The 18,380-nt window shown below is 46.7% G+C and overlaps 1 protein-coding gene across 1 annotated transcript in view; it reads left to right on the top strand.

The window, feature by feature from the left end:
- The first annotated feature begins 3,120 nt into the window (after positions 1 to 3,120).
- Positions 3,121 to 18,380, top strand: part of MAP3K21 (mitogen-activated protein kinase kinase kinase 21) — a 61,214-nt gene continuing 45,954 nt past the window's right edge. Inside the window, exon 1 of the mRNA XM_047088755.1 lies at positions 3,121 to 3,946. Coding sequence (XP_046944711.1) covers positions 3,121 to 3,946 — 826 coding nt within the window. The remainder of the gene's footprint in view (positions 3,947 to 18,380) is intronic.

Here is an 18,380-nt window from a genome sequence, read left to right as displayed (position 1 = left end):
GAACACTTCCCACAAGCCCTCATCCACAATTCTAAAATCTGAGAAGCTCCAAAAAACCAAACCCAACTTTGTCAGGAGGCATTAGAAGTCATTTGGCAACAAAACTTGACATGAAATGACATGAGGCTCTTTTGGGCTTTATTTATCTCACTTGGTGAGTTTTTTGTTTTTTGTTTTTTTTTACATTTTGGGGCAGAAATATCCATGTGTTTGATTTTGCAGTGCTGTCCCATCTCTAATTGAAAGAGTTAGTATTCAAATATGTACTATATTGTTAAGATTCTAAACCCTGGCACTAAAATTCTAAATCCCCAAATTCTAAATCCTGGCACTTATCTGGACTCCTGAGTTTGGGATGAGGTCCTGGGGGCCTGTAATTGGTGATGAAGCACTTTTGATTCTTCTCTGCATATTGTGTCTGGCACTGGGCTGTTTCTTTCCTGATGCCAGGGCCGTGGGTTCCAGCCCCCCCCCCCGCCCAATTCTCCCTTTTCCTGTGTCAGTGGTCTCTCTCTTTGTTCTCTTGCTTCTCACCTCGCCCTAGTCACACCTATTGCTTCCATGTTTGCTAATCTCATCTTTACATAGTTTCAATATAATTGCATCACAGCTCTGTCCTGAAACATCAGGGCTCCCCAGCACCCCCAGCCATGTATCCCAACCTCGGTCATTCCAGTATAACTTTCTTGATATCTGCTATATCCATGTGCCAACTGTACTATTTTAATTATGTTTCCTTTTGAGTTGACTTTTTTTTTTTTTTTTGCTTAATTTTTTTGGGTGAGAATCTTAATTTCAGTGCTGCAAATGGAAAACCCATGATGCTAGTCGTACATAGAAGACAACCATAAATGTAAGTACTCAAAAACCAAAACGATTAGAAACTATGTTTGTCAAAGGGACCAGAGACTGGCTGGCTCTCTTTTTTAAAAAGGGATATTAATAATAAGAGGACTATTACTATTATTGGGCACTTACTATGTGCTAAGCACCTTCCACACCTTTACATCCATTATCTCCTTCAGTCTCCCCAACCATCCTATGAGGTAGGAACTATTTGTTATTATTCTCATTTTACAGATAAGGAAACTGAGCTGCAGAGAAGTAAAGTGACTGTGTTCAAGGTCACACAGCCAGTAACAGTATAATTGAAAAGACCATGACTTTCTCATTATATATATAGCAATATTATTATGCCTTATCCTCCTAAAACCCAAATCGTCTCTTCATTTGCTGGTGGTAAAGGACGCAGACTTCAGGCTGGCCTACTACAGGACCCTCTCGTTCCTTTAGAATTTTTATAATTGGGCTTTCTTCTTTCTAGTCTCATCGCTTGCCATAGTAACCTCTTGACCTCTAGCAGCGCCCTGAGTGCAGTATTTATTTGTTCTCTCTTGTTTATGTGCACATGGCCTGAGATGTCCTTGTTCCTCTTTGCTGTTAATCCCAGCCATAGTCAGCTCAAATAACACACCACAAGGCATTCCCCAGTGACTCCAGGCAACAGGAAGTGCTTCTTCACCTTGAGCCCAGGACAACTGGTTTATTCTTCTCTTGTGGAACTTTCTTTATTCCCTTATCATTCTCTAGCGAAGGGGCTTTGTAACTTCCAGTCTTTAGCATAGGGCCTTAGACAGAGTAAGTGCTCGTTAATCATTAAATGATAAATATTGACACCTGGAAGACTTCTTCCCACATCTCCATCAATAGAGACAGGAGACCCACATCTGTCTAGGCCTGTCACCATCAGGACAGAAACTGTAAAAGGGGGGTAGAACAGGGGTGGGGTGGGGTGCGAGGGTAATGGGGCAGAGAAGGGAGTCTCTGTGAGCCTGGGCAGGGAGAGAAGGCAGGCTATGTCTCACAGTGGCAGACCATTTCATGAGAACTCGTCATTTTATTCCTTTCCACAACCCTTCTGACCCAGTAAACTCTCGAAGATGATTTTCTTAAATAATGAAAAAATGACAGAGAAAAAAGTATGTTCATACAGGAAAATCTCAAAGTTCCTCCTTATCGCTAGCCTTGACCTGCTCCCTGCCCTCAGACATAAAAGCTTCACTTTCCATCTCTTATGAGCTTACCCTTTCCTGCACAGAGCGAACGGGTAAGGGTGGAGAGGCCCTGCTTCCCAGAACGTTTCTGTACAGAGTTCGTCCCGAGCGAAGCGCCAGTAAACACCTGTGAATGAACAGTCAGCACAGCAGTGAAGGCTGGAGCTCTGGGCACAGACTCCCTCGCTCTATTCGCCTTTTCTGGGAATATGTCTGGCCAACGCTTCCTAAACCCGAACCTGTGGGTTCACAGGGGACAGGGGGTTCTTTCCCACTCGAGGGACCAGTAAAGAAAGGCAAACGCGGGATTATCTGTCAAGAAGAACGAGCTTCGGGGCCTCTACAACCTGCAGCTCACTGCGCGGGGGATCCGTAATCTGGTTAGTTCTGGGCTGGGCGGTGGATTTCCAACGCTCGCAGCCCGGGAACTGATACGGCAAGGCTGATACGGATTTGTTCTGCGACCTGTTCTGAGATGCACCGTGACTCTCCCAGAACTGCGACCTAGTCCCTCGCGTCACGCCCCAGCGCCCCGGATCCTCCTCAGCCGCTGCACTGCTTTTTGGAGAATTGTGGCCTCCCCGAAGCCTTACCCTTGGCTTGACTTTTCTGGAAAACCTCGTGCACCCACTGCCGGCTCCGCCTCCCGGGCCAAGTGGGCGCGGCGCACCCAAGCCCCCGAGCGTCAGCGGCGGGGGCGGCCCCGGACCCGGGGTCTGGGCGGGCCGCGAGGGGGCGTGGCGGGCCAGCGCGGTGGGCGGGGCCCGGAGGGGCGGGGCGGGCCCGGAGGGGCGGGCCCAGGCCGCTGCTAGGCCCAGCCTGCCACAGGCCCGCCGCAGGCCCAGCGCGCCACCACCATGGTGCTACAGCGCCCGCCACCGCGGGGACCGCTGCAGCAGCACGGGCGACCCAGGCGGGACGGGGACCGACGCCGGGGCCTACGGGTGGTGGGCCCGTGAACCCCCGCGTCCCAACCCCCCCTCCTTGCCGGACCATGCGCGCCCCCAGCCGCCCCGGAGGCTGAGCCCGTCGCCCCGCTCCGCCGTCGCCCTCCCGGCCGCCCCCCATGGCCTTGCCGGGCTCCGAGGGCGCGGCTGACAGGCCGGTGTCCCCGGCCCGGGGCGCCCCCGCCGGCTCCGCGTCGTCGTCGTCCGCCTCCTCCGGCGGCTCGGCCTCCGCCCCGGCCGCGGCGGGAGCGGGGCTGTGGGCCGCTCTGTACGACTACGAGGCGCGCGGCGAGGACGAGCTGAGCCTGCGGCGCGGCCAGCTGGTGGAGGTGCTGTCCCAGGACGCCTCCGTGTCGGGCGACGAGGGCTGGTGGGCCGGCCAGGTGCAGCGGCGCCTGGGCATCTTCCCCGCCAACTACGTGGCGCCGTGCCGCCCGGCCGCCAGCCCCGCGCCGCCGCCGCCGCCGCCGCCGCGGCCCGGCTCGCCGGTGCACATCGACTTCGAGCGGCTGGAGCTCAAGGAGCTCATCGGCGCCGGCGGCTTCGGGCAGGTGTACCGCGCCACCTGGCAGGGCCAGGAGGTGGCGGTGAAGGCGGCGCGGCGCGACCCGGAGCAGGACGCGGCGGCGGCGGCCGAGAGCGTGCGGCGGGAGGCGAGGCTCTTCGCCATGCTGCGGCACCCCAACATCATCGAGCTGCGCGGCGTGTGCCTGCAGCAGCCGCACCTCTGCCTGGTGCTCGAGTTCGCCCGCGGCGGAGCGCTCAACCGCGCGCTGGCCGCAGCCAACGCCGCCCCGGACCCGCGCGCGCCCGGTGCGCGCCGCGCGCGCCGCATCCCCCCGCACGTGCTGGTCAACTGGGCTGTGCAGATCGCGCGGGGCATGCTCTACCTGCACGAGGAGGCCGTCGTGTCCATCCTGCACCGGGACCTCAAGTCCAGCAACAGTAAGTGGGCCGGGGAGGTGGTGGGCGGGGAGGGGGGCGGGAGACGCAGCCTTGCTCTGCGGAGCCCACCGCGCGTGCCAGCCCTGGGCGGGCCCCCGGGCGTAGAACCAGGTGGAAGGAGGCTCCAGCAGCGCCTCCTGAGCAGGCCTTTCTGGGCCCAGAGATCCCGCTAGACCTTGGTTACTTGCTTTGGGGCAGGTGACGCACTCACCTTGACTTCCTTCTGTTGCTTTTGGGTGCCTTTTTTAAAAAGGCAGCTCTGTCTTGCTTGATGACTAAACAGTTACATAGCTGGATCTCCTGGAAACCCCACGGTGCCGTTTGGCATTGAGGTACAATAAGTGGCTCATTTTATGGAACTGCAAACCGGGGCCTCATAACCTGGGGAACCCATGGCCCTCCTTGTCGGCTTCATCAAACTCCTCCTTTCCTTCCGCTTTACGAGTGCTGAATTGAAGTTGCTCTGTATCACTTTGAATATGGCTTCGTGTCCTTTGACAATTTCCAAAGATTTTCGTTCAGACGTCTCTGCACAGGAAGTGGGATTTTATCATTGGTTTGGTAGCTTGAGTGTTGATGACAGGTCTCCAGAAAATAAACACCGGTTTGTGCCATCATGCACGTTTAGGCTACCAGCAAGCGCGTTGTCCTTGCACACGTACTTGAAATCTTGAAGACCTGGCCTGTGTCCTTTACTTTGTTTATAAATCAAGATGGATTTTTCTAGCTGTCCATAGAGAACTGACAAATGGGCTAAACCCGAATCCTGTGAAATTTCACCTTATAAAACTGGGAATGGGATCGCTGTTGAAACTTGGTTCTTCAGCATTGAAGATCCCTTCATATTCTTAGGATGGGATGAAATCCTGTGAAAGATTAAAGATACAGCCAGAACTGGCATTGGCCTACCGCAGCCGCCTGCGTTTCAACCTGGTAAAACCTGCTGGGACAGGCGCTCACCCCAACGGAAACATTGTCCTTCCCCAAGTCTGCAGAAAAAAGAGTGACAGGAAGAAATGATGTATTTGTTTCATGTGTGTGTGGATTCTTTTTCCTATTCAGAATTCTTCCGCACTGAAAGTTACTTGAAAATGACGAATATCCGACTTTCATTATGGGAATCAGACTATTTAAAGTGTTGGTACCTGCAGGCAAGCATTGGATAGTTTGTTTTAGTTGTTTGTTTTTTTTTTTTTTTTTAGAACTCCTGCCAACCCCCGATACAAATTATACTCTTATAATCTAGTTTGCAACTACTCAAGTGTCAGAAGCAAATTCAAACAAGATATGGCATAGAAAAATGGCAGTGGTCTTGTGTTCTGAGTTTGGACAGAGGTCACATGGAGGACCTAGGATTATTTACTTTTGGACTACATGTTACAGTAAAGACAGCACAATTTTCAATGTACTTACTTTTGTAAATGCTTCAAACCTGACAGCGTTCACTACCAGTTGGTGCTTATTTCCTGGAATATGCTTTCCTTGAAGGATAGATAGGTCTAACCTGCTGCCACAGAACAAGGTGTGTGTGCACAGTCTGTGGGTTCCATAAGTTCTCTCCTCGGTGATGTCCTGCAAGTCCTTATCTGCTGGTTATTTTCTGCAAAACCTGGTGTTTTAAGGACAGCAAAAAAGAACATCATTGCTTGCTCTGCCTGGGCATTTGCTGCAGTTCTGTGATACACGTGGAACCTGCCATTCTACAGGCTTACGTACCCTGTTGCAGGGCATCAGTTACCAACGCAGGCAAACAGTTTGGGTTAGGTTGATCCTTAGATCAAAAAAGTAAAGGGCCTGTAACTATTACTTTGCATTATGCTTACTTTGTCTTGTCTTGTTGGATGGTGATGATGCTTGAGGACTTCATGAATCTGTTCATAAAGGTAGAGTACATTTGCTAGTATTTGTCAAAGCATAGATGGGGAGAATAATCCATGTTCCAATCACCAACCTTTTTATATGAATTAAAATCTTTCATAGAGCTAATACTATTAAGTAGTAAAAAGAAATAACATGACCCTGGAATAATAACATGGTTAAGTGGTTTTTAATGACAGCAGGAAACTTGGACAGCGGCACTTAGACTCCCGCACAGGAGTGGATGTTATCATTTGGACGTGGTTATATGCTGCAACTTAGTTTTTGAAAGCATTTTCACTCTCAGAATAAATTGCCGAACTTCCTGGAGCATTTTAATTTCTGTAACTGTCAGGCAAGGCTGTCTTTGCTTTAAATTGTTGTACTTTGAAAAAGATGTGATTGGCTTGGTCGTTAGCCTAGCCAAGTACTTGTTACAGTAGGACCATTGCTATAGTTTTTAAATTACTATAATGTGGATATTTTTAATAGGTCCCAAAATGTGCAAACCACAGTGCCTAGCACATTGCCTTATCCTCACTTTCTGGTCTTATTTATTCAATGAATAAATGCAGATACTTTGGGAATTCTCTTGTGATCTGTGAAGCCATAACTTTTTTTTTTTTAAGTTTATTTACTTTGAAAGAGAAAAAGCATGAGCACAAGCAGGGTAGGGGGAGAGAGAGAGAGAGAGAGAGAGAGAGAGAGAGAGAGAGAGAGAATCCCAAGCAGGCTCTGCACTATCAGCATGGAGCCCAGTGCGGGGCTCGAACTCACAAATCACGAGATCATGACTTGAGCCAAAACCAAGAGTTTAACTGACTGAGCCACCCAGGCACCCCTGAAGCCATAACTTCTTGTTCAGACGTTTGAGTGTTCTCAAACGTGAAATTCTATTACAGTGTGTTTTGTTTGAATTTATTGGTTATTTGCTAATGGTGGTAGTGAGTTAATGATAATGTAAACAAGGTTTTAAAAATCAATATTGAATTTTATCTTCATTCTGGAGCCTACAAAGAGCCAGTGTAAAACTACCTGGAACCAAGTTAGTTGAAATTATTGTTTAAAACAAATGTTTAAATTTGTCATAGGAAGATATGGCTTTTGTTTGGTATTTTTTCTTTCCTCTTTTCTCATTGGTCTTTTTAAGTTTTATCATATATTTGAGGTGGAGTTTATGTTGAAATCATAGCTGTGTTGTGTTGGAATCAACTGCTTTGTTCCTTTTCTAACAGCCAAAGATTTAAAGTTGAGCCAAATTTAGCACGTTTTAAGCATCATTTATGTTGTTAAAACATGCTAGGCCCTGTCACTCCTGGGGTGCAAAGCGTGTAGAAAATGCCTTGCCAAGTCTGTATGCAACAACTAGAGAACAGTATGAGGCAACATGGGGTTCCTGTGAACTTGGCCAGTTTTCCACCCATGCAGAGAAGGGAGAAAAATCATTGAGCGTTTATTCAATAAACCTTGAGCCCTCCCCCTCCCCTTCCCCAGTCACTACTGGGCCCTAGGGACACAGTGGCAAACCCGATGACAATATCCCTGCTGGCATAGGACGCAGCCTAGCAAGAAAGAAAGACGGTAGCCATGCAGTGGCAAATGTGAGTGAGTACGGTCACGAGAATTAAGCATGGTGATAGCAGACAGTGATGGGGCCGAGGGGGAGGGTGTCAGTCAGACAGGTGGTCCAGGGAAGCCACTCTGAGGAGTGACACAGAGACGTGGGTGAGGAGGAAGCATGAGTCAAGCAAAGATCCGGGCAAAGGGAGATTGAAGCAGCCCTGAGCCTCCCTTCCCAGGGAGAGGAGGGAAGACCGGGAGGCTGAGGCCGAGGGTGGAGCAGGGGTAGGCATGGTGGGGCTTGTGGCCGTGACCCATTGGGGGGGGTTCCGCTCTGAGTGCTGACTGTCTGGAGCCTGGAAGCATTCTGTGCCGAGGAGTGGTGGGATCCGATGGTGTGTTTACAGGATGACTCTCGCTGCTGTGGAGAATGGACTTGAAATTGGCCTACGCAGAGGCTGTTGAGGTTGCTTCTGCCAAAGAAGGCATTGGTTTCACCCAATGGAAGTCGTTTTCAGGGAAGTTACCGAGGAGGAGTGGAGACAAACTAGTACAGTATGCGAATTACTGAGGATTGTTTGAATTATTAGGATTGAGTCTGTGTTTTGTTTATTCTGGCGTGATTCAGGATTGAAGACAAGATTATGTGGCATAATTTATGTCTGTCGGTTCGTTTTTTAATGCTGCTTACCGAGTTGTGGTGGTGGTGCTCTTAGCAGAAAACAAATATCTCCTGAGAAACTGAGCCACAAATTTTGGTAGCTACTTGCTTTTATACTTTTCAGTGATTTTTTTTATCCTGATTTTTTTTTTTTTTTTAGCCTTCTGGGGAATCATTATTACATATATTATCTACAGTGGCATTTACAATCAATAAGTGGACATACTTAGATTTATTACCAAATGCAATTTAGAGCTCTCCCTAAAACGAACTACAAAAGGAATTTTTTTTTCTTTCTTTTTTTTTTTTTTAGTTTTTCTTATTAGTAGTACGGTGTAAATAAAGGAACTATTTGAGAAAATTATAGGAACTGTCATCTCCAGATAAGGTGCCTAAATAGCTCATCAGAGTGATTTGGAGGAGCTATTAATTATGCTATTATCAGTTAAAAGACACGCATCTTCTTCCTTCTCTCGTCTGTTCTTTTATTCCAGACGTGTAGCTTCATGCCACAGCCTCCTTCTACTCCAAGGGGCGCAGGAAGATGAGTACAGATACCCCAATGGTGGCAAGGGCTAATCTCATTCTGAAACAAACAAAAAAAAAAACAGGTAAAGGATATATTTTTAGAAGAATAGCAATGATGAAGGGTCCCCACATCTTCCCCTACCATTTTCAGACTTGCATATTAAAAATAACTAGGCCGTGGGGTGCCTGGGTGGCTCAGTCGGTTGAGCATCCGACTCCGGCTCACATCATGATCTCACAATTCGTGAGTTCAAGCCCCATGTCGGGCTCTGTGCTGTCAGCAACGAGCCTGGAGCCTGCTTTTGGATTCTGTGTCTCCCTCTCTCTGCCCCTTCCCCGCTCATGCTGTCTTTCTTTGTCTCTCAAAAATGAATAAACGTTAAAAAAATTTTTTTTTAATAAAAAAAAATAACTAGGCCAGCACTCATTTTTTTTTCTTTAATTTTTCTTTCCAACGTTTTTATTTATTTTTTTTTTTTGGGGGGACAGAGAGAGACAGAGCATGAACAGGGGAGGGGCAGAGAGAGAGGGAGACACGGAATCGGAAACAGGCTCCAGGCTCTGAGCCATCAGCCCAGAGCCCGACGCGGGGCTCGAACTCACGGACCGCGAGATCGTGACCTGGCTGAAGTCGGACGCTTAACTGACTGCGCTACCCAGGCGCCCCAGCACTCATTTTTTTATAGCTGTTAGGGTTGGGGGGGGGGGTGTCAGTTATTTGGTTCTGGATCATGCAGGCTGACTCCACTCTACGCATCGATCCGATCATGCTTGTAGTTGTTGTCAAGTGGATCAAAGCCTAGTGAAGGAAAGAAGAGAAGGGAAGACCACTCCATCCATTTCAGAAGGTGTCTGAAAGCCCTGTTTGCACGCAAGGGTTGAACTTCTCCAGGACAGCGTAGCTACTGGCGGGAGCATTGCCTTCCACCTCCGTCAGACCTGGGTTCGATTATCAGTGTTGTCATTTAGGAGCCGTGTGACCTTGGGCAAGTTGTATAACCTCATTGAGCCTGAATTTCTAGATTTCTGATATGGTCTGCTGAATTCCTCTCTTGGATGCAGACAGAGTCCTGGGGAGGAAATCTGTTTGATGTTTCTTTTACTCATCAAAGGCGTTTGTGGAAAAACTGGCATGAAAACAAAGGACATTTTTAGGGAACCAAGGGTAGTCAGGTGCAGCTAGAATGAAGGGCAGTCAAGGAGTTTCGTGGGAAGGAAACAGGCATTCAGCACGTGGCCAGCAGTGAGTGAGGGCCTTGAACGCCATACTAACATGTATAGACTAACAAGAGGCAGCCATTAAAGGTTTTCAGGAAGAACGTGGTTTGGTCGGCCGAAAGGTTAACATTTGTACAGAAAAAAGAAACACGGGCCTGGGATAATTTGCTTTATGACTGTCCTATCCTAGCTTATCAGCAGGGCAGTAAAAATTAAAATACTTAGACACTGGTTTGACGTAAATTGTTTATCATTTATGACCGGAGCCTAGTTTTTATAATCGCTGTTTATTTGGTGAGTTAGTTGAGAGCATTTTGTCTCTCTGATTCACTAGAGTTAGGAAATAGTGACCAGATTTACCATGCCAGGCTGATGATTTTCATTCCAAGTATCAGTGACTGTCCCCAAACCCTCCCCAGCCCTGAGGAGCTCCCAAAAGGTGAAACACCTCAGTAAGGAATGTCAGGGGGCAGAGCAAGAGTTCCTACACAGGCTGGCAGAACTGTGCTGGTTTTATTTGGGAGCCTGAAGCAGATTTTTACAGTAGACCTCCAATCAGTATGAATTTAGTTATTTTTAAAAATTCATCTCGGGGGCGCCTGGGTGGCGCAGTCGGTTGAGCGTCCGACTTCAGCCAGGTCACGATCTCGTGGTCCGTGAGTTCGAGCCCCGCGTCGGGCTCTGGGCTGATGGCTCAGAGCCTGGAGCCTGTTTCTGATTCTGTGTCTCCCTCTCTCTCTGCCCCTCCCCTGTTCATGCTCTGTCTCTCTCTGTCCCAAAAATAAATAAACGTTGAAAAAAAAAATTAAAAAAAAAAATTCATCTCGGGGTGCCTGGGTGGCTCAGTCATTTGGGTGTCTGACTTCAGCTGAAGTCATGATCTTGTGGTCAGTGAGACTGTACTAACAGCTCAGAGCCTGGAGCCTGCTTTGGATTCTGTGTCTCCCTCTGCCTCTGCCTCTCCCCTGCTTGTGTTCTGTCTCTCTGTCTCTCAAAAATAAACATTAAATTAAAAAAAAATATTTAATAATAGAAGAATAGCAGACCCGTTACATTTTAATAAAGCATTTTTAATGCGGGGGAGGGACCTCTTATTTTCCAAGACAAATTGAGAAAGGAGAGCAGCATTGTTTTACGCTTTTGAAGCCACTTTGTGGCTTCTGCAATCTCTTGCCACCGTGAGGATGCCCAGGGGCCCCTGGACCATACTTTGAGACCCTCTAGGCCAGACGATCAGTTCTGTTGGTAACGAATGGCACTCTGGAGCAGCTGTTCGTACACCAAATGTGGTATCAGAAGCTCCTCGTGAGCTTTTAAAAAGTAAAATCCCTTGTCTCGTGTTTGGATGTTCTGATTTAGTTGACCGTAGTCGGGAACAAGCAATGAATTTTCTTCTACCATTTTATTTCAAACATCTTGAAATACGCAATTGAAGGAACTTTAAGCGAGCACATACACTCTCCTGCCATTAATGTTTTACTAACTTGCTTTAACACAAATTTAACTCTGTCCATTCATTAATCAATCTGGGCCTTTGATGCAGCAGTATGTTTTTTAAAAGGCTTCCGGATGATTTCAGTGAGGCACCAAGTTCGGAAATTGTTCAAAGGGCCAGATTTGTGGGTTCCTTCTTGGTGGTTTTCTGGGTTGATCTATAAATTCTTCCATGAATACACACTGCATCTGAAATCCAGTTCACTGTCTGATGAAATTGGATGGTTGGTCATCGAGGACACCGGGTGAGAGTCTGGGTGGCTTCTTCTGGGCTTGTGTCTCTGGGGAAAGGAATATCTTTAAGCATTTGGCCTTTTGACGTTGGGTGGCAAATAGTGTCCCTGTGGTGTCGGAGGTCTGCACCCTGACTCCACAGCTCACCAACTGTGGGCTCACGGGCACTGACTGCCTGAATAGGGTGATGTGAGGATAAAGCGAGATAGTGTACTCCTGGGGTCGGCACACTTTTCCTGTGAAGCCCCAGACAGTAAATATTTAAGGTCTCTGTTGTAGTTGGTCAACTCTGCTGTTGTAGCTGAAAGCATCCACAGACAGTATGTAAACAAATGAGTGTGGCTGTGTTCCAATAAAACTTTATTTACAAAGTAGACATTGGGCTGTCTACATGGGCTGGACTTGGCCCATGGGGTGTAGTTTGCTGACTCCTGGCATATGTCAAAGCATTGAGGAAGTAAGCTGTAAGACACAGTCTAAGTGTAAGCTGGCGAGGAGACTCGTTTTTGTATGTTACTTAGAAACACTTTGAGTGCTTTAAATACTTCCCAAAGTTGTTGTGCGTGAACTCCTTGATGCCTAAAAGTTTTCTACAACCTTAACATCATTTTTAGTCATTCTGCGATATATAGTATCGTGTAGTCATGTATTTATTCATCTTGGTTGGGGGGAGGGTCTTTTTGATTTGGCTAATTTGCTTGATTGGGACGAGCCAGCAGTAGGAGGACACAGTCTGGAGCTTTGTTCTCTGTACAGGTGCTGCCGTCTGTGTGCTGTGGCATGTCTGCTTGTAACTTGGGTTGATAAGTTGAGGGTCAAGGAGGAGGCACGAAGAACTGTGTTGCTATTGTAACCGTTTCACCACTAGTCCAGTTCTCTAAGCTATTGGCCAAAGACCAAATCACGTGCCATCTGGGGGAGAGTCTTGACCGCACGTAGGAATGTTTGAGTTCTTCCTGGCGTAAGGTGATTTGAAGGAGCGCATTGGGTTTCTGCTTTTCTGCAAATGTTGCATCCAATAGTATGAGATATGTGACTTTCTGTTCACTAATATGTCAGTGTAGCATATGGTGGAAGAATTCCTCCCTCCGTTTGCTTTGTCACCTACTTTGTGAAAAGACCAAGGTGACACAAACACTGAGCTAGATTTTCACACGATGAAATGTAGGAAGTTTTCTCATTCAAACTGAGTGTCGTATGTGTCCAGGAAAAGGGTTGTACGGTGGCTTTTGGATTGGGCACCGGAGCAATGAGAAACTCTATTTTTGCTGACCACATCTGCATCTTCTTCATAGAAGTCCATCTTGTATTCAGTAAGCTAACGCACTCATTTATGCAGCAGTTATTTATTGATTGTGGACTCTATGCCAGGAACTCTCCGAGAGGCTCTTGGTGTTCAGTAGTGAGCAAAGCAGGAACACATTCCTCCACTCCTGGAACTTCCATTCCAGTAAAACAACGCCGATGTTAAATAATAAATCATAAAGGATGTAGCATGCTGGAGAGTTGGTAAACCTCAGTGTGAAGAGGGTGAATCTGTTGAGGTGAGAGGTTGAAGTTTTAGGTTGGATGGGTAGGGAAGGCCTTCCAGAAAAGGTGGGTTATCGGGAAAACCTGAAAAAGTGAGGAAACGGGCCATCTGGAAAAGAATGCTCTCACAGAGGGAACAGAGCCTGCAAAATCCCTAAAGCAGGAGGCCAGTGTGGCAGGAGAGGACTGGAGCAGAACAGTAGGTCATGAGGGGGTGGAGACAGGGTCGTGTAGGTCTCCCAAGACCTTCGACTTTACTATGACCCTGGAGGGTTTCCAACTGAGAACTGGGATCTGACTCGCCTTGTAACAGGACCTCACTGGCTGCAGCTTTGAGAACAGATCGAAGGGAAACCAGGGCAGAGGTAAATACTTGGGAGTCATCCGCATGGAAATGGTATTTAAAGCCCTGAGGTGGGCTGAAATTATCTGGGGAGTGAGTAGATAGAAGGACCACAGATCCAAGACCCTAGTCCTGGAGGTCTGCAGTAGTTAGAGATCGGGGAGGAGATGAGCAGGAACCAGAAAAAGGAGCGGCTGGCAAAGAAAGGGAGCCCCAGGGAGCGGGGGATGCGCCGGAGGTCAGCGAAGAACACGTTTCAGAGGAGGACGATCAACCGTGTCAAATGCTGCAGACGGATAGGAATTCAAATAACCGTCCTGTCGTAACTCTCTGTAGAACAGTCTTCCTTTCCTAATACTGTTCTGGGAGTGTGGAGGTTGACTTGGTTTTCTGCAGTAGCAGCTGACCTCACGTGAGAAAACTTGTAATAGTTCATCTCCCTCACATTCATTTCCCCCCCTTACACTAGGTAGCCGTTCATTTAACAAATACCTACCGAGCATATAAAAATGCCAGTTGCTGTGCAGCATAAGTAAATAAATAAATAAATGAATGAATAAGGCAAACCAGGTGTAAATTCTACCCTCCAGTCACTTATAATATCATCAGAGAGAGGAGAGGGACAAGTACGAGAAGACCTTAAGTGTAACGAGAGCGGCACTAGAAAGTAGAAACTTCTAGCTGAGGTCTTGCAGGAAGAACCCAAAGGCCGTTACTTACTGACTCCTGTGCGATCTGAGCAGGAGGAGAGTGAGGGAGTTGTGCTTTTTTTTTTTTCTTTCTTTTTTTTTAGAGAAGGGAATTGGAGATTCCAAAAGGGTTATAGACTTGGAAGTGGTCTCCCAGTGGAAGGCAGTGCTGGTGCCCTGATGCTTATGCAAAAAGTGGGGTGCCTGCCCCGTGTGGTTTTTATGGAGGGGAGGAGGGGAGGGCATTCCATACAGCAGGTGCTAGGGTGCTGTGCTGTGTTTTCCAGAGGTGGGCACCAGTGCCCAGAATTGTTAGGATGCGGGGTTCATTTTAGAGGGCACCAGAAGAACTGGAAAGGTCATTTCAGATGAGGTCCAGAGGGGGCTTGAAGGCCAGGGGGAAATTTTAGATTTGCCTCCGCAGATCTAGGAGTGGCTGAGTGGTGTGTGTGTTGGGGGAGGCCACAAGGTGCCAGTGGGGGAATAGATGGAAAGAAATGTGTGCAGATGTGGTCCTACTCGGTAAGCTTAGAAAGTCATCACTTAATCCCTCATAGATGGTCGGTTTCAGACTTGAAATTCTCAGTCCCCTTCCCTAGGCTGACAGAAGCAATGTGTGTTAATGCTCTATTCTTTCACGCTTTGCTTTTGTCAACCTGTTCTCTTTCTTAGGACTTTTGTTTTGATTCTACATTTCTAGTTAAAGATTAATTGAGACTACCCCATTTGGCTCAAATGGAATTTGGACACAGCAATCCCATAAGTGGTGAGAGAATGGAATGGATACAGTGTAATTGCTTTTAAAAAAATATACATTATATGTGATAATTCCGAAAATAGCAATGTGAAACTTCAAAGGAGCCGGAAAAAATCAAGTGCCTCATGGTCGAGTAAGTAGACTAAGTACAAGGCTGTAAAGGCTGATTGTTCACGAACAGGGCTAACAAGGGTCAAAAATCTTCACTCAAGTCTCACAAAAGGGGGCTCAAACGCTCGTCGCTAGGTTACTAACAAGAATTTGCCATTTCTGGGGCCAAAATTTATCCGCCTGGTCCGTACATTCTTCTGGTGGCTGGCTGGTGTGCTCCAGACCCTTCCCGGGGCATGGCAGGAAGCGGAAGCTGGCCGCCGACCTTGAGGCCTTAGGCTGAAACCTGGCCAGGTGCCCGAGTCCACCTGTCGGGACACTGGCTATTTTTGGTTTCGGTCACTTTGCCCAAAAGATAAGGAATTTCAGGAATTCTGCTGCACACCTCTGAAACAGAATCCAGAACAATGGGCCTTTCATGGAAGTCTAAACGTTTGACATTCAGAATGTTATTTTAACTTGTTTTCTGTTCAAAGTGTGGAGGCACTTAGCTCCCGTGGAGACTTTGGACTGGAGGCCGGGTGGGGGGAGGTGCCCTCAAACCTTCACTACAGAGGCTGCTCAGGGCACATTCAGCCCTGAGATTTACTTAGAACGCAATCAGTTTTAAATACTTAATTTTTTTGACATTTTATTTAATTTTGAGAGAGAGAGAGAGAGAGAGAGAGACAGAGCACAAGTTGGGGAGGGGCAGAGAGAAAGGGAGACAGAGAATCCGAAGCAGGCTCCAGGCTCCGAGCTGTCAGCACAGAGCCCGATAGGGGGCTCGAACCCACGAACTATGAGATCATGACCTGAGTGGAAGTCAGACGCTTAACTGACTGAGCCACCCAGTGGCCCCTAAATATTTTGGTTTTGGTTCTCACTCTTCTGTTTCCAGTTATCCTCAAGGGTTGCCAAGCCTTCCTGGGGTCTGGGAAGGTACAATCATCTTTATGCCCGTTTTCATCAGTGCTCCCTTGTGCCTTCCAATGTGGATGTTTGTAAAAGTGAAGACATGTGTGAAAATGTCTTAGAAGCCAATGTTTTATAGAACTGCAAGCCATTTTGATTATTAATTTGGGGTCTTTTTGGTGCTAAGAATAACCATTGTTTAAAAGTGAAATTAGTAGTATTAGAAGCGGAAAAATGAAATACTGCTGATAAAGTAACTGACTAACTTGGTTTTTGGTTTGTTTCTGTGGTTGAAGTATTGAGGGTTTTAAGAGATCCGATATTTATTTTTCTTGATATTCGTGGGGAATAAGGACTGAGAAGTAAATATACCCTAAGCTGATGTGGGAGGAAGGAAAATTAAAAAACTCATCTCTTAAGCAGTCTACAAAATGAAATTTCTGGTTGTTTTCCCCCCTTCTTACAACCGGTAGCTTTCTCAGTAGAAGCTTTCACAGAACACTGGGGAAGTAGCCCACAGACAGAACCTGAGATCTGGCTCTGTGTTGTAGGCGTGTGCTCTTGGATAACATTTCTAGACTGTACACTCGGGATAATGATTCCCACTCCCTAGAGTAGTGTAGAGATGAACTGACTCTACATAGGAGAGGCTCTGTAAATGGTAGGCAATTGTCTTCGCATTAGCACTGGTGATAATTATCATTAATATCAGCTAGTCCGTTGAGCATTCAATGTAGAGGGTACTTTGTTAGGTGACATTGGGGGATACAAGGGAAATCTATAAAGTTCATTTCCTAGGATTCAGTAGCTTTGCACATAAGTTAGGGCCATAAGTCTCAGATGAAAAGATAATGGACAGAAGAACATGATATGTGGATAATGGATGATTGGAAGGATGAAATGGTCATTATCTTGTAGGATGCTCTAGAAGATTTTCCTCTGGAAGCTGGACCTTGAGAATAGGTACAGTGTAGATGGACAGAAGGAATAAGAGGCCGTTCCAAACAGAAGTGAGTCTCTCCCCCACCCTTCCATCTTTCACTATATAGTACAACATCGAATTTAAAAGTAGGGAAAATGGTAGAATTTTTGTCTTGCTGCTCACCGTCAGGTCATGATCTCATGATTCATGAGTTAGAGCCCCGCATCAGGCTCTCTGTTGTCAGCGCAGAGCCCACTTGGGATCCTCTGTCTCCCCCCGCCAACCCCGCCCCACCCCACCCCTCCCCCCCACACCTGCTCTCTCTGTCTCTCTCTCCCCCCTCCTCTCTCTCAAAAATAAAAGCCCTTAAAAAAAATAAATAAATCTAGTGTTGGCTCTCTCCATTTGCATGAACTCTTTGACTTTTAGGACTGTTTAATTTTGTAAACATTTGATGATATGCAGATAAAATGCAAATCCACTGCAAAGTGAAATTTCAAGTCTTGAAAAAGAGTCGAGGTTCCCTGAAGTCCATGAAGGTGATTTTGAAAAATTTACTAAAAACACTTTCAAACCCATTGATAAGTGTATGTGTGTGTGTGTGTGTGTGTGTGAGATCTTTACAAAATGCTATGTTCCAGTGTTCTTAGCATCTGACGTTCTCATCTCTTGCTTATTGCGACCTTATGGTGTACCTACTGCCCCCATTCCCATGACAGGCAAAGAAACAAAAGTGCAGAATCCAAAGCAAGCAGTCTGGTCCTGGAGTGTGCACCTTCTTCCTCACTGCGCCAGACCGCCTCCACCGAGATCAGTTGATCATTAGCCACTGATAGGAAATCAGAAAGAAAAGAATGGTCACCTGAATGGAGAGAGATTTCTAAAGGATAAAGGAAGCTCTTGTGAAAAATTGATAAAAGCTGTCATCCGAGCAATGTGGTTAGTAGTTAGGAGTGTGTTTCTCTGGGTCAGACTGCTGGAGCTTTGCTGCTCCTTTAGCCACCTGACAGATTACCCAACACCTGTGTCTCAGCCTCCTTATCTATAAAGTACGGATAATAAATAGATTCTACCCATTGCACTGCGGGTGTGGATTTTATGATTAAAATACCCGTAAATGAATCTGACAAATAGAAGGTACTTGGCAGACGTTCATTGTTCTTGTAACTGTTTGGGAAAATGGTCCTCTTTATGATCATGTTCTACAAATCAAAAAAGAAGAATGTCTTATGCTGGTCTCCAGTGTTGTTTGGATAGTTGATTCTAAAAGACCTCCATACATACTTGTTTACTTTTATCCCTTTAAGAGCTAGCACATGGTTGCAACAATGTTACACAAATGTTCTTTTAAAAAAAAAAGATGAAATGGACTTATTTTCCTTTTGGTTTTCAAGGTAAAACCTGAGTAACAGTCCCCCCCCCCCACCATGCCCTGTTTATTCTGAAATTTGGATTACTGTTTAAATGGATTCGTTCTGTTGCTTTGGTTTTTTTTCAACACTAATTATCCTCTGATAATGAAGGCCCATCTCTTGGGATTTTTGTGAGGCTTGAATGAAGTAATGGATGTGTGCAAGCTGTATGGGAAAACTCAGCCCTTGTTAGGGACTCTCTTATTGTTACTTCTGTTCGGCAG

Source organism: Lynx rufus, unplaced genomic scaffold (genome assembly GCF_022079265.1).
Source record: "Lynx rufus isolate CCGP_SWC_20201006 ecotype Redwood Valley unplaced genomic scaffold, mLynRuf1.p SCAF_25, whole genome shotgun sequence".
Classification (NCBI taxonomy): Eukaryota; Metazoa; Chordata; class Mammalia; order Carnivora; family Felidae; genus Lynx; species Lynx rufus.
The sequence above is the reverse complement of the archived record's forward strand: the minus strand, read 5'-3'. Positions and strand labels throughout refer to the sequence as shown.